The sequence below is a fragment of the Coregonus clupeaformis genome, unplaced genomic scaffold (genome assembly GCF_020615455.1).
Source record: "Coregonus clupeaformis isolate EN_2021a unplaced genomic scaffold, ASM2061545v1 scaf1223, whole genome shotgun sequence".
Classification (NCBI taxonomy): Eukaryota; Metazoa; Chordata; class Actinopteri; order Salmoniformes; family Salmonidae; genus Coregonus; species Coregonus clupeaformis.
Genome location: NW_025534677.1, coordinates 62,459 through 79,306, shown reverse-complemented (window position 1 = coordinate 79,306; position 16,848 = coordinate 62,459). Strand labels below are relative to the sequence as shown.

At 42.6% G+C, this 16,848-nt stretch overlaps 1 protein-coding gene across 1 annotated transcript; it reads left to right on the top strand.

Moving 5' to 3' along the window:
* Window positions 1-14,683: 14,683 nt before the first annotated feature.
* On the top strand, window positions 14,684-16,460 carry LOC121544538. The gene is made up of 4 exons (XM_041854483.1): window positions 14,684-14,903; window positions 15,053-15,385; window positions 15,569-15,829; window positions 16,190-16,460. Exons 1-4 carry the CDS (start codon window positions 14,855-14,857, stop codon window positions 16,201-16,203), a joined length of 657 nt encoding a protein of 218 aa, XP_041710417.1. The 5' UTR covers window positions 14,684-14,854; the 3' UTR covers window positions 16,204-16,460.
* The last annotated feature ends 388 nt before the right edge of the window (window positions 16,461-16,848 follow it).

The window sequence follows — 16,848 nt, the reverse complement described above, 5'->3', positions numbered from 1 at the left end:
TCTCTCCTCTCCGCACAGGCTATACAAACGCCTCACACCGCGTGGCTGCTGCCTCTCTAACCTGGTGGTCCCTGCACGCACCACCCACGTGGAGTTCCAGGTCTCAGGCAGCCTCTGGAACTGCCGTTCTGCTGCCAACAAGGTAGAGTTCATCTCAGCCTATGCTACCCTCCAGTCCCTCGACTTCTTGGCGCTGACGGAAACATGGATTACCACTGAAAACACTGCTACTCCTACTGCTCTCTCCTCGTCTGACCATGTGTTCTCGCATACCCCGAGAGCATCTGGTCAGCGGGGTGGTGGCACAGGAATCCTCATCTCTCCCAAGTGGACTTTCTCTATTTTTCCCCTGACCCATCTGTCTATCTCCTCATTTGAATTCCATGCTGTCACAGTCACTAGCCCATTTAAGCTTAATATCCTTGTCATCTATCGCCCTCCAGGTTCCCTCGGAGAGTTCATCAATGAGCTTGATGCCTTGATAAGTTCCTTTCCTGAGGATGGCTCACCCCTCACAGTTCTGGGGGACTTCAACCTCCCTACGTCTACCTTTGACTCATTTCTCTCTGCCTTTTTCTTTCCACTCCTCTCCTCTTTTGACCTCACCCTCTCACCGTCCCCCCCTACTCACAAGGCAGGCAATACGCTTGAATTCATCTTTACTAGATGCTGTTCTTCTGCTAATCTCACTGCAACTCCCCTCCATGTCTCCGACCACTACTTTGTATCCTTTTCTCTCGCTCTCCTCCAACACTACTCACGCTGCCCCTACTCAGATGGTAATGCGCCGTCGCAACCTTCGCTCTCTCCCGGCAGGCTCGGTCCTCCCCTCCAGCTCCGTGGCTTGATGACTCATTGCGAGCTCACAGAACAGGGCTCCGGGCAGCTGAGCGGAAATGGAGGAAAACTAGACTCCCTGCGGACCTATCTTCTTTTCACTCCCTCCTCTCTACATTTCCTTCATCTGTTTCTGCTGCTAACGCCACTTTCTACCACTCTAAATTCCAAGCATCTGCCTCTAACTTTAACCCTAGGAAGCTCTTTGCCACCTTCTCCTCTCTGCTGAATCCTCCCCCCCCCCTCCCTCTCTGTGGATGACTTCATCAACCATTTTGAAAAGAAGATTGACGACATCCGATCCTCGTTTGTTAAGTCAAATGACACTGCTGGTCCTGCTCACACTGCCCTACCCTATGCTTTGACTTCTTTCTCCCCTCTCTCTCCAGATAAAATCTTGCGACTTGTGACGGCCGGCCGCCCAACAACCTGCCCGCTTGACCCTATCCCCTCCTCTCTTCTCCAGACCATCTCCGGTGACCTTCTCCCTTACCTCACCTCGCTGATCAACTCATCCTTGACCGCTGGCTATGTCCCTTCCGTCTTCAAGAGAGCGAGAGTTGCACCCCTTCTCAAAAAACCAACACTCGATCCCTCTGATGTCAACAACTACAGACCAGTATCCCTTCTTTCTTTTCTCTCCAAAACCATTTAGCGTGCCGTCTTTAGCCAACTCTCTTGCTATCTCTCTCAGAATGACCTTCTTGATCCAAACCAGTCAGGTTTCAAGACTGGTCATTCAACTGAGACTGCTCTTCTCTGTGTCACGGAGGCTCTCCGCACTGCTAAAGCTAACTCTCTCTCCTCTGCTCTTGTCCTTCTAGACCTGTCTGCTGCCTTTGATACTGTGAACCATCAGATCCTCCTCTCCACCCTCTCCGAGCTGGGCATCTCCGGCGCGGCTCACTCTTGGATTACATCCTACCTGACCGGTCGCTCCTACCAAGTGGCGTGGCGAGAAGCTGTCTCCGCACCACGTGCTCTCACCACTGGTGTCCCCCAGGGCTCAGTTCTAGGCCCTCTCCTATTCTCGCTATACACCAAGTCACTTGGCTCTGTCATATCCTCACATGGCCTCTCCTATCATTGCTATGCAGACGACACACAACTAATCTTCTCCTTTCCCCCTTCTGATAACCAGGTGGCGAATCGCATCTCTGCATGTCTGGCAGACATATCAGTATGGATGACGGATCACCACCTCAAGCTGAACCCTGGCAAGACGGAGCTGCTCAGCCTCCCGGGGAAGGACTGCCCGTTCCATGATCTCGCCATCACGGTTGACAACTCCGTTGTGTCCTCCTCCCAGAGTGCGAAGAGCCTTGGCGTGACCCTGGACAACACCCTGTCGTTCTCCGCTAACATCAAGGCGGTGACCCGATCCTTAAGGTTCATGCTCTACAACATTCGGAGAGTACGACCCTGCCTTACACAGGAAGCGGCACAGGTCCTAATCCAGGCACTTGTCATCTCCCGTCTGGATTACTGCAACTCGCTGTTGGCTGGGCTCCCTGCCTGTGCCATTAAACCCCTACAACTCATCCAGAATGCCGCAGCCCGTCTGGTGTTCAACCTTCCCAAGTTCTCTCACGTCACCCCGCTCCTCCGCACACTCCACTGGCTTCCAGTTGAAGCTCGCATCTGCTACAAGACCATGGTGCTTGCCTACGGAGCTGTGAGGGGAACGGCACCTCCGTACCTTCAGGCTCTGATCAGTCCCTACACCCAAACGAGGGCATTGCGTTCATCCACTTCTGGCCTGCTGGCTCCCCTACCTCTGCTGAAGCACAGTTTCCGCTCAGCCCAGTCAAAACTGTTCGCTGCTCTGGCACCCCAATGGTGGAACAAGCTCCCTCACGACGCCAGGACAGCGGAGTCACTCACCACCTTCCGGAGACATTTGAAACCCCACCTCTTTAAGGAATACCTGGGATAGGATAATGTAATCCTTCTACCCCAACAAAAAAAACATTGTAAGGTGGTTGTCCCACTGGCTATAAGGTGAATGCACCAATTTGTAAGTCGCTCTGGATAAGAGCGTCTGCTAAATTACGTAAATGTAAATGTAAATTATGGGACCACTGTCTAGTATGGGACCACCCATATGTAAAAATGTATGCGCACATGACTGTAAGTCGCTTTGGATAAAAGCGTCTGCTAAATAGCATATTATTCATATTATTATTATAAATATATGTGCTTGTCCAGTCATGCTTTGTCTTTGCAACTCTATGACCCACTGGGTGAATAAACTTGATTTTAGCTATTCCTAGTTGTCCGTTACAGTTTTTACAGAACCTAACAATACACATATTTAGCACATGTTATTGCGGGTGTAGCAAAATGCTTGTGTTCCTAACTCCAACAGTGCAGTAATATCTAACAATACAAAGCAATACACACAAATCTAAAATGTTACAAAATTGTATTAAGAAATATTGATATATTAGGATGAACATTGGCGTAGTCCGGAGTATAAATATATATAAAATAAAATGAAATTTTATCGGCCACATGCGCCGAATACAACAGGTGCAGACATTAGTGAAATGCTTACTTACAGCCCTTAACCAACAGTGCATTTATTTTTACCCCTGGCCAGTAATGTGAAATTAATAGATTAGGGCCTAATGAATTTATTTAAATTGCATATGTACACTACCAGTGAAAAGTTTTAGAACACCTACTCATTCAAGGTTTTTTCTTTATTTTTGCTATTTTCTACATTGTAGAATAATAGTGAAGACATCAAAACTATGAAATAACACATATGGAATCATGTAGTAACCAAAAAAGTGTTAAAAAAATCAAAATATATTTTATATTTGAGATTCTTCAAATAGCCACCCTTTGCCTTGATGACAGCTTTGCACACTCTTTGCATTCTCTCAACCAGCTTCACCTGGAATGTTTTAACAACAGTCTTGAAGGAGTTCCCACATATGCTGAGCACTTGTTGGCTGCTTTTCCTTCACTCTGCGGTCCGACTCATCCCAAACCATCTCAATTGGGTTGAGGTCGGGGGATTGTGGAGGCCAGGTCATCTGATGCAGCACTCCATCACTCTCTTTCTTGGTAAAATAGCCTGAAGGTGTGTTGGGTCATTGTCCTGTTGAAAAGCAAATGATAGTCCCACTAAGCCCAAACCAGATGGTATGGCGTATCACTGCAGAATGCTGTGGTAGCCGTGCTGGTTAAGTGTGCCTTGAATTCTAAATAAATCACAGACCGTGTTACCAGCAAAGTACCCCCACACAATAACACCTCCTCTTCCATGCTTTACAGTGGGAAATACACATGCAGAGATCATCAGTTCAACCACACCGCATCTCACAAAGCCACGGTGGTTGGAATCAAAAATCTCCAATTTAGACTCCAGTCCAAAGTGAAGGCGTCTGAATACTTTCATAATGCACTTTAAGTGAATTTGTCCAAATACTTTTGGTTCCCTAAAATGGAGGGACTATCTACAAAAAGTGTTGTAATTTCTAAATGATTCACCCAATGTGGACGTAAATACCCTCACACTAAAGCTTTCAGTCTGCACTTTAACCTCATAGTCATTGTATCATTTCAAATCCTAAATGCTGTCCAAATAATTTTTGACCTCACTGTATGTCAACTGCACCTTATCCATCGAGATAAATATATCAGTAGGTACAGTTGATGTCGGAAGTTTACATACAGTGAGGGAAAAATGTATTTGATCCCCTGCTGATTTTGTACGTTTGCCCACTGACAAAGAAATGATCAGTCTATAATTTTAATGGTAGGTTTATTTGAACAGTGAGAGACAGAATAACAACAAAAAAATCCAGAAAAACGCATGTCAAAAATGTTATAAATTGATTTGCATTTTAATGAGGGAAATAAGTATTTGATCCCCTCTCAATCAGAAAGATTTCTGGCTCCCAGGTGTCTTTTATACAGGTAACGAGCTGAGATTAGGAGCACACTCTTAAAGGGAGTGCTCCTAATCTCAGTTTGTTACCTGTATAAAAGACACCTGTCCACAGAAGCAATCAATCAATCAGATTCCAAACTCTCCACCATGGCCAAGACCAAAGAGCTCTCCAAGGATGTCAGGGACAAGATTGTAGACCTACACAAGGCTGGAATGGGCAACAAGACCATCACCAAGCAGCTCAGTGAGAAGGTGACAACAGTTGGTGCAATTATTCACAAATGGAAGAAACACAAAAGAACTGTCAATCTCCCTCGGCCTGGGGCTCCATGCAAGATTTCACCTCGTGGAGTTGCAATGATCATGAGAACAGTGAGGAATCAGCCCAGAACTACACGGGAGGATCTTGTCAATGATCTCAAGGCAGCTGGGACCATAGTCACCAAGAAAACAATTGGTAACACACTATGCCGTGAAGGACTGAAATCCTGCAGCGCCCGCAAGGTCACCCTGCTCAAGAAAGCACATATACAGGACCGTCTGAAGTTTGCCAATGAACATCTGAATGATTCAGAGGAGAACTAGGTGAAAGTGTTGTGGTCAGATGAGACCAAAATCGAGCTCTTTGGCATCAACTCAAATCGCCGTGTTTGGAGGAGGAGGAATGCTGCCTAAGACCCCAAGAATACCATCCCCACCGTCAAACATGGAGGTGGAAATATTATGCTTGGGGGGTGTTTTTCTGCTAAGGGGACAGGACAACTTCACCGCATCAAATGAACGATGGACGGGGCCATGTACCGTCAAATCTTGGGTGAGAACCTCCTTCCCTCAGCCAGGGCATTGAAAATGGGTCGTGGATGGGTATTCCAGCATGACAATGACCCAAAACACACGGCCAAGGCAACAAAGGAGTGGCTCAAGAAGAAGCACATTAAGGTCCTGGAGTGGCCTAGCCAGTCTCCAGACCTTAATCCCATAGAAAATCTGTGGAGGGAGCTGAAGGTTCGAGTTGCCAAACGTCAGCCTCGAAACCTTAATGACTTGGAGAAGATCTGCAAAGAGGAGTGGAACAAAATCCCTCCTGAGATGTGTGCAAACCTGGTGGCCAACTACAAGAAACATCTGACCTCTGTGATTGCCAACAAGTGTTTTGCCACCAAGTACTAAATCATGTTTTGCAGAGGGGTCAAATACTTATTTCCCTCATTAAAATGCAAATCAATTTGTAACATTTTTGACATGCGTTTTTCTGGATTTTGTTGTTATTCTGTATCTCACTGTTCAAATAAACCTACTATTAAAATTATAGACTGATCATGTCTTTGTCAGTGGGCAAACGTACAAAATCAGCAGGGGATCAAATACTTTTTTCCCTCACTGTACACTTAAGCTGGAGTCATTAAAACTCGTTTTTCAACCACTCCACAAATTTCTTGTTAACAAACTGTATTTTTGGCAAGTCAGTTAGGACATTTACTTTGTGCATGATAATTTTTCCAACATTTGTTTACAGACAGATTATTTCACTTATAATTCACTGTATCACAAATCCAGTGGGTCAGACGTTTACATACGCTAAATTGTCTGTGTATTTAAACAGCTTGGAAAATTCCAGAAAATTATGTAATGGCTTTAGAAGCTTCTGATAGGCTAATTGAACATCATTTGAGTCAATTTGAGGTGTTCCTGTGGATGTATTTCAAGGCCTACTTTCAAACTCAGTGCCTCTTTGCTTGACATCATGGGAAAATCAAAAGAAATCAGCCAAGACCTCACAAAAAAATTGTAGACCTTCACAAGTCTGGTTCATCCTTGGGAGCAATTTCCAAACGCCTGAAGGTACCACGTTCATATGTACAAACAACAGTACGCAAGTATAAACACCATGGGACAATGCAGCCATCATACCGCTCAGGAAGGAAATGCGTTCTATCTCCTTGAGATGAACATACTTTGGTGCGAAAAGTGCAAATCAATCCCAGAACAACAGCAAAGGACCTTGTGAAGATGCTGGAGGAAACAGGTACAAAAGTAGTGGGGGAAAAAAGTATTTAGTCAGCCACCAATTGTGCAAGTTCTCCCACTTAAAAAGATGAGAGAAGCCTGTAATTTTCATCATAGGTACACATCAAATATGACAGACAAAATGGGAAAAAAATATCCAGAAAATCACATTGTAGGATTTTTAATGAATTTATTTGCAAATTATGGTGGAAAATAAGTATTTGGTCAATAAAAAAAGTTTCTCAATACTTTGTTATATACCCTTTGTTGGCAATGCCACAGGTCAAACGTTTTCTGTAAGTCTTCACAAGGTTTTCACACACTGTTGCTGGTATTTTAGCCCATTCCTCCATGCAGATCTCCTCTAGAGCAGTGATGTTTTGGGGCTGTCGCTGGGCAACACAGACTTTCAACTCCCTCCAAAGATTTTCTATGGGGTTGAGATCTGGAGACTGGCTAGGCCACTCCAGGACCTTGAAATGCTTCTTACGAAGCCACTCCTTCGTTGCCCGGGCGGTGTGTTTGGGATCATTGTCATGCTGAAAGACCCAGCCACGTTTCATCTTCAATGCCCTTGCTGATGGAAGGAGGTTTTCACTCAAAATCTCACGATACATGGCCCCATTCATTCTTTCCTTTACACGGATCAGTCGTCCTGGTCCCTTTGCAGAAAATCAGCCCCAAAGCATGATGTTTCCACCCCCATGCTTCACAGTAGGTATGGTGTTCTTTGGATGCAACTCAGCATTCTTTGTCCTCCAAACACGACGAGTTGAGTTTTTACCAAAAAGTTCTATTTTGGTTTCATCTGACCATATGACATTCTCCCAATCCTCTTCTGGATCATCCAAATGCACTCTAGCAAACTTCAGACGGGCCTGGACATGTACTGGCTTAAGCAGGGGGACACGTCTGGCACTGCTGGATTTGAGTCCCTGGCGGCGTAGTGTGTTACTAATGGTAGGCTTTGTTACTTTGGTCCCAGCTCTCTGCAGGTCATTCACTAGGTCCCCCGTGTGGTTCTGGGATTTTTGCTCACCGTTCTTGTGATCATTTTGACCCCACGGGGTGAGATCTTGCGTGGAGCCCCAGATCGAGGGAGATTATCAGTGGTCTTGTATGTCTTCCATTTCCTAATAATTGCTCCCACAGTTGATTTCTTCAAACCAAGCTGCTTACCTATTGCAGATTCAGTCTTCCCAGCCTGGTGCAGGTCTACAATTTTGTTTCTGGTGTCCTTTGACCTTTCTTTGGTCTTGGCCATAGTGGAGTTTGGAGTGTGACTGTTTGAGGTTGTGGACAGGTGTCTTTTATACTGATAACAAGTTCAAACAGGTGCCATTAATACAGGTAACGAGTGGAGGACAGAGGAGCCTCTTCAAGAAGAAGTTACAGGTCGGTGAGAGCCAGAAATCTTGCTTGTTTGTAGGTGACCAAATACTTATTTTCCACCATAATTTGCAAATAAATTCATAAAAAATCCTACAATGTGATTTTCTGCATATTTTTTTCTCAATTTGTCTGTCATAGTTGACGTGTACCTATGATGAAAATTCCAGGCCTCTCTCATCTTTTTAAGTGGGAGAACTTGCACAATTGGTGGCTGACTAAATACTTTTTTCCCCCACTGTATTTACCTCATTAAAATGCAAATAAATTTATAACATTTTTGACATGCGTTTTTTTCTGGATTTTTTTGTAATTCTGTCTCTCACTGTTCAAATAAACCTACCATTAAAATTATAGACTGATCATTTCTTTGTCAGTGGGCAAACGTACAAAATCAGCAGGGGATCAAATACTTTTTTCCCTCACTGTAACTCCACCAGTCCTATCGATGATATCATTTACGAAGATTATACCTTTTTTAAACAGTTTGTCCCAAAAAATGTTGGGGTTAATTTGTATATTTGCGTTTAACCACAATATTTGTTGCATTATTTGTTCTGTCGTTTCTGGAGGATTAAATTGAAATTGCAACCAACTTTCTATGGCTTGTTTTAGAAATAGTGATATTTGGGAGATTATTTCCTTTTCAAATAACTGAAAGTGAGAGGTTGTAAGACATAAACCTTAATAATAATAATAATAATAATAATTTACTACACAAATACTAATTATACTACATACTTTTCGGATAATATGTAAGATAGTACATTATAATTTTATACAGCATACAGTACCTGTACAGCAAATAACATAATATTTTCTTTTTTGCGATTGTTATTTATCTTTTGAGCTAGTTCAATGATAAGCTAATGTTGTAAAACAATTCTGAGATACATTGCCATATATTTTTATGCCATCAGAATATATTTTTCTGCCCCTAAACCTTTCCACATCTCTGTTTTTTTGGGGTTAAAGTTGCTGATGCATTTCCTATTTGAGTCACATGATTTCCATATTTGGTTAGCTCCTCTGATTAACTAAAGGTAAAGCATATATGATTTCACCATATGTCAGTCTCAATCAAAATAAGTTAGGCAAAAAAAGCAAATTGAGAAGAGGATGTTGAGAAATTAAGATAATGATGTTGCTATCAAAGTGTTGATAATGTAATGTTGTGTAATATGTAGTGGAATCACTTGTCATGCTTCATTGTGAATGCCGCTGTGTGATGGGAAATTGCAATTTGAAAATAAAATCCTGTTTTTTTAAAAACAAGCAAAGTTGTGCATGTCTTCTCTGATTCTACAGCATAGAGGTAAACAATTGAGAGCCTTGGGCTTCCATTCATCCCATCTGAGGAGTAATAAACAGTCTACATAAAATATAATGTTATTGGTTGCATACTGTTGGATTCTAGCTAGAAATATACTTATTAATGTTATCATACTATCACTTATTGATTCGTTTACATGTACAAGGAATGTAAACTCAGCAAAAAAAGAAACGTCCCTTTTTCGTAAAAATCTAAATAACTTCACAGATCTTCATTGTAAAGGGTTTAAACACTGATTCCCATGCTTGTTCAATGAACCATTACATTTACATTTTAGTCATTTAGCAGACGCTCTTATCCAGAGCGACTTACAGTTAGCGACTGCATACATTTTTATACTGGCCCCCCGTGGGAAACAAACCCACAACCCTGGCATTGCAAGCGCCATACTATACCAACTGAGCTACAGGGGACTACAACCATAAACAATTAATGAACATGCACCTGTGGAACTAACAGCTTACAGACGGTAGGCAATTAAGGTCACAGTTATGAAAACTTAGGACACTTAAGAGGCCTTTCTACTGACTCTGAAAAACACCAAAAGAAAGATGCCCAGGGTCCCTGCTCATCTGCGTGAACGTGCCTTAGGCATGCTGCAAGGAGGCATGAGGACTGCATATGTGGCCAGGTCAATAAATTGCAGTCCGTACTATAAGACGCCTAAGACAGCGCTACTGGGAGACAGGACTGACAGCTGATCGTCCTCGCAGTGGCAGACCACATGTAACAACACTTGCACAGGATCGGTACATCCGAACATCACACCTGCGGGACAGGTACAGGATGGCAACTACAACTGCCCGAGTTACACAAGGAATGCACAATCCCTCCATCAGTGCTCAGACTGTCCACAATAGGCTAAGAGAGGCTGGACTGAGGGCTTGTAGGCCTGTTGTATAGCAGGTCCTCACCGGCAACAAGGTCCCCTATGGGCACAAACCCACCGTCGCTGGACCAGACAGGACTGGCAAAAAGTGCTCTACACTGATGAGTCGCGGTTTTGTCTCACCAGGGGTGATGGTCGGATTCGCGTTTATCGTTGAAGGAATGAGCGTTACACCGAGGCCTGTACTCTGGAGTCGGGATCGATTTGGAGGTGAAAATAAACGCAGTTGACAGTGAGAGGACATTTCCTTTTTGCTGAGTTTATATGTTGCGGTCAATTAAGGGTGGATAGGAATTTGTTGTGTGGAAAGTTATTGAGTGAGACAAGGGGAAGTGCAGAACGTTTATATTCTGTTCCTAAGGAGAGAGGCAAAGGGAAACAGTCTAGTTTCAGTTCTTGATAAGGCATGCCAGCTGCAGAACTAAGGAGGAGCGAGTAATTCGGTTCGAGGTCAAGTCAACAGTTGAAGTGAGAAGAAACCTCTGGGAGGGGGGCCAGAGGGGCCCACCACAACGACTCTCCTACTACAGTCCAATCTCACACACATACATTTCCACGCCCACGAAGATTCTAGCACCAGGCAGGGCCATGACTACACCAGTGAGAGGAACCAATTAAGTTCCTGCCTAGCAACAAAGATGTATTGGCTGTCTAGTAGGAGGTTATAAATATATGTGCTTGTGCATTCATGCTTTGTCTTTGCAACTGTATGACCCATTGGGTGAATAAACTTGATTTGAGCTTTTCCCAGTCATTCGTTTCAGTTTTTAATCTGTTTGTTCAGAACCTAACAATACACATATTTAGCTGATGTTATTGCGGGTGTAGCGAAATGCTTGTGTTCCTAACTCCAACAGTGCAGTAATATCTAACAATACAAAACAATACACACAAATCTAAAAAGTACAAAAATGGAATTAAGAAATATTGAAATATTAGGATGAACATTGGCAGAGTCTGGAGTATCAATATATATATACACTGAACAAAAATATAAACGCAACATGTGAAGTGTTGGTTCCATGTTTACTGAGCTTAATAAAAAATCCCAGGCATTTTACATACACACAAAAAGCTTATTTTTCTCAAATGTTGTGCATAAATTGGTTTACATCGCTGTTAGTGAACATTTCTCCTTTGCCAAGATAATCCATCCACCTGAGAGGTGTGGCATATCAAGAAGCTGATTAAACAGCATGATCATTACACAGGTTCATCTTGTGCTTGGGACAATAAAAGGCCATGTTAAAATGTGCAGTTTTGTCACACAACAGAATACTACAGATGTCTCAAGTTTTGAGAGATTGTGCAATTGACATGCTGACTGCAGGAATGTCCACCAGAGCTGTTGACAGAGAATTGAATGTTCATTTCTCTACCATAAGCTGCCTCCAACGTCGTTTTAGAGAATTTTGCAGTATGTCCAACCGGCCTCACAACCGCAGACCACGTGTAACGACACCAGCCTAGGACATCCACATCCGAGGGGGGGGTGCTGAGGAGAATTTCTGTCTGTAATAAAGGTCTTTTGTGGGGAAAAACTCATTCTGATTGGCTGGGCCTGGCTCCCCAGTGGGTGCACCCCTGGCCAGTAATGTGAAATAAATAGATTAGGCCTAATTTATTTATTTAAATTGTATATGTACACTACCAGTGAAAAGTTTTAGAACACCTACTCATTCAAGGGTTTTTCTTTATTTTTGCTATTTTCTACATTGTAGAATAATAGTGAAGAAATCAAAACTATGAAATAACACATATGGAATCATGTAGTAACCAAAAAAGTGTTAAACAAATCAAAATATATTTGATATTTGAGATTCTTCAAATAGCCACCCTTTGCCTTGATGACAGCTTTGCACACTCTTGGCGTTCTCTCAACCAGCTTCACCTGGAATGCTTTTCCAACAGTCTTGAAGAAGTTCCCTCTTATGCTGAGCACTTGTTGGCTGCTTTTCCTTCACTCTGCCGTCCGACTAATCCCAAACCATTTTAATTGGGTTGAGGTCGGGGGATTGTGGAGTTCAGGTCATCTGATGCAGCACTGTATCACTCTCCTTCTTGGTAAAATAGCCCTTACACAGCCTGGAGGTGTGTTGGGTCATTGTCCTATTGAAAAACAAATGATAGTCCCTCTAAGCCCAAACCAGATGGGATGGCGTATCACTGCAGAATGCTGTGGTAGCCATGCTGATTAAGTGTGCCTTGAATTCTAAATAAATCACAGACAGTGTCACCAGCAAAGCACCCCCACATCAAAGCACCCCCACATCATACACATGCGGAGATCATCCGTTCACCCACACCGCATCTCACAAAGCCACAGTGGTCGGAACCAAAAATGTGGACTCCAGTTTGGACTTCAGACTAAAGGATAGATTTCCACCTGTCATTTTGTTAAGTTACAGCCTTTTTCTAAAATGTATTCAATTGTTTTTTTCCCTCATCAATATGCACACAATACTCCATAATGACAAAGCAAAAATAGGTTTTTAGATATTTTTGCAAATGTATATATAAAAAAACAAAAACATTTTGCACATTTATAAAAAACGGAAATATCACATTTACTTAAGCATTCAGACCCTTTACTCCGTAGTTTGTTGAAGCACCTTTGGCAGTGATTAAAGCCTCAAGTCTTCTTGGGTATGACACTACAAGCTTGGCACACCTGTATTTGGGGAGTTTCGCTCATTCTTCTCTACAGATCCTCTCACGCTCTGTCAGCTCGGATGGGGAGCATTGCTACACAACTATTTTCAGGTCTCTCCAGAGATTGTCGATAGGGTTCAAGTCCGGGCTCTGGCTGTACCACTCAAAGACATTCAGAGACTTTTCCCCGAAACCACTCCAACATTGACTTGGCTGTGTGCTTAATGTCCTTGTGCTGTTGGAAGGTGAACCGTCGCCCCAGGCTGAGGTCCTGAGCGCTCTGGAGCAGGTTTTCATCAAGGATCTCTCTGTACTCTGCTCCGTACATCTTTCCATTAATCATGATGAGTCTCCCAGTCCCTGCTTCTGAAAAACATCAACACAGCATGCTGCTGCCACCACCTTGCTTCACCGTAGGGATGGTGCCAGGTTTCCTCCAGACTTAACACTTGGCATTCAGGCCAAAGCGTTCAATCTTGTTTCTCATGGTCTTAGAGTCCTTTAGGTGCCTTTTGGCAAACTCGAAGCAGGCTGTCATGTGCCTTTTACTGAGGACTGGCTTCTGTCTGGCCACTCTACCATAAATGCCTGATTGGTGGAGTGCTGCAGAGATGGTTGTCCTTCTGGAAGGTTCTCCCATCTCTACAGAGGAACTCTGGAGCTCTGTCAGAGTGACCATTGGGTTCTTGGTCACCTCCCTGACCAAGGCCCTTCTCCCCCGATTGTTCAGTTTGGCCGGGCGGCCAGCTCTTGGAAGAGTCTTGGTGGTTCCAAACTTCTTCCATTTAGGAATGATGGAGGCCACTGTGTTCTGGGGGACCTTCAATGCTGCTGAAATGTTTTTGTACCCTTCCCCAGATCAGTGCCATGACACAATCCTGTCTCAGATCTCTACGGCCAAATCCGTCGACCTCATGGCTTGGTGTTTGCACTGACTTGCACTGTCAACTGTGGGCCCTTATATAGCCAGGTGTGTGCCGTTCCAAATCATGTCCAATCAATTGAATTGACCACAGGTGGACTCCAATCACATCTCAAGGATGATCAATGGAAACAGGATGCACCTGAGCTCAATTTTCAGTCTCATAGCAAAGTGTCTGAATACTTATGTAAATATGGTATTTCTGTCTTGTATTTCTTATACATTTGCAAAAAAAATCTAAAAACCTGTTTTTGCTTTGCCATGATGGGGTATTTTGTGTCGATTGATGAGGGGGGGAAAATGTTTTTTTTTTTTAATAAGGCTGTAACGTAACAAAATATGGAAAAAGTGAAGGCGTCTGAATACTTCCTTAATGTACTGTAAATGAATTTGTCCAAATACTTTTGGTTCCCTAAAATGGAGGGACTATGTACAAAAAGTGCTGTAATTCCTAAATGATTCACCCGATATAGATGTAATTAAGCTTTAATTATCATTTAGAATGGTAAATGAGTGTATATTGCATTGCAGCGTTTTGTTTTATGTCGCTTGTGATATAGTGCAGTCACAGAAATGTATGAGATTGGGAAGGCTTTTTACATGAGGACCTGTAACATAAAGACACTTCCCTTCTTCGTGTCACTGTTGTATCTTTAGAAATGTTCTTAACCAATCATTACTGACACTGTGAAATGAAAGTGAATTTGTTTAAACACTTCCTTTCCTGTAGTACATAGCTAACTACAAACACCGTAAGTAGCTAGAGTGTTCAATCAGTTTTAGTGACCATTTGAATAAGATTGTGATATTATTTTTGCACTACACAGTGGTGACCCCCATTGTGAGTCAATGGTTGCAGGCTTTAATTAATACAGATCTTAATATTAATAACTGTTTAGTTGTGAAAGAGACTTTATCAACATGCATGCTGTGAATGGACTTCTGTTGATATCAGTGGGACTGTCTTATGGTAAGCAAAATCACTTATGTAGTATCACAAAGATACATTTGCTTGTAAAATGATTAGTTTGTTCACAAAGTGAATAAGTGAAAGTATGAAAGAGGTTCAGTTGAGTAAGTTGTACTTTTCTTAAAAACTGCCCTTTTCTCTCTTCGCAGGATTGGAGACCTCCTGTGATGCCAGAAAGGATGGAGCTCAGTGTTATGGAGCTCTGGGAGGAACTGTCTGTCTCCAGTTGATCATCAACGCCAGTGGACATGAGCTTGAATTCAAGAACAACATCACAGGGACAAACGTTTTCAAATTAGAAAACGGCAAAGTCACAACAAACCCCCCTTTAAAACACAGAGCAGTGTTCTATGTGGAAGATGGGATGTTGATGCTCAGTAACACAGAGAAGGCTGATTATGGGAAATATGACTTAAACATTTACAACTTAGAGGGGACGCTTCTGAACACAACACAATTAGACCTACTCCTGGTTACTGAAGGTATAGAACTTTGAAACACTTTACTTGGATAGTCGCCAATATATGTCAACTGTCAACAAACTATTTAACTAACTAACTACCCACTAACTCTAACTAACCCTAGCCCCAACCTTAACCATTACCTAACATTCATGACTGTTTTAGAGAGTGAAATAATAGCTGTCTTTACTCATTCCTCGACAGCCCCAGTGTCCCCTCCTCAGCTGTCCTCTGAGTGTCTGTCCCATGGAGAGATGAGGGTGACCTGCTCCTTTGAGGGGGACAGTCCCCAGTACAGCTGGACTCTGGACGGACAGACACTGAATGGAATGGAGGCTTTTCTCAGTGACATGACAGACACCGTCATTCTGAAGAAGGGTGTAGTGGGGACTCTCGCTTGTACAGTGAAAAACCATATCAGCAATGTTACCATCACTCAAGAAATCTCCTTATGTAGGCCTACTGGTAAGTGTCTTAAATGTAGCGCTTTGTTACTAATAATATGTATTTTATATATAACATTATACATTATCTTATATAGCTTGTATCTAATGTCTCCCTTCCTTCTGTCTGGGATCATACTGTTTCTACAAGAAGAAAACCTGTCCTCAAGCACAAGGTCAATAAACATGTACCATTGTTCCTATATAGCCCATACCATTGACTCTGCTGAATGTGTAACTTTATCTATCTGATATATATTTTTATTTCACTGTTGGTCTCTTTCTTTCCCTTTACTATGTATCATTCTATCTTTCTCTGTCTGCATCTCTCTCTCTCTCTCTCTCTCTCTCTCTCTCTCTCTCTCTCTCTCTCTCTCCACAGATGATGATGAATAAGCAAAGAGTGCTTACTCAGGATACACAAAAGAAGAGGTTTACTGTTCCAGAGGTTTAGAGGAAGAAGTGGATGTCCTCAGAGATGCTGTGAGGACAAAACCAAGCTGTGAGATGTTGCTGACACAATATTGCTTTCTATTGAAAATGTATCTTATTGTTCTTTTAATGTTTTCAATGTTATTTCAAATGAGTATATACTGCTGTCAGTGACTGTAATAACGTTATAACATTTGTGAGTATAACCTTTTGCAATAAAATACAAAAAACAATGACAATTACAGTACGTTGCCTTTATAATGATGATTGGGAGTTAATTTTTGTGGTGTAACAGGAAGAAGACAAAACTCTGCACTTGACTTTTCCTACTAGCACTGACTTTGCTGATAGCTTCTTTATTGAGGAAAAATGTAATTACTACGACTGTGATATGTGGTTCTCTCACCTAGCTATCTTAAGATGAATGCACTAACTGTGAATTACTAAAATGTAAATGCAAATGTAACAGCACCTAGTAACTCTGGTGACCCTGTAAAAAAGTCCAGCCAGTGGGCCATGATCATCCTGCTTAAACAGTTGTAGCCCTCTGGCTGGGTATCAATAATGGCATGAATAGGCAGAGCTGTGGATTGGATGTGGCATGGCATC

Bases quoted from the DNA above. Each gene is read 5' to 3' on its own strand.
- LOC121544538 (XM_041854483.1), top strand. From the start codon at position 14,855: ATGCATGCTGTGAATGGACTTCTGTTGATATCAGTGGGACTGTCTTAT. The intron at 14,904-15,052 runs GTAAGCAAAATC...CTCTCTTCGCAG, and splicing joins ATCAGTGGGACTGTCTTATG to GATTGGAGACCTCCTGTGAT. The intron at 15,386-15,568 runs GTATAGAACTTT...ATTCCTCGACAG, and splicing joins CCTACTCCTGGTTACTGAAG to CCCCAGTGTCCCCTCCTCAG.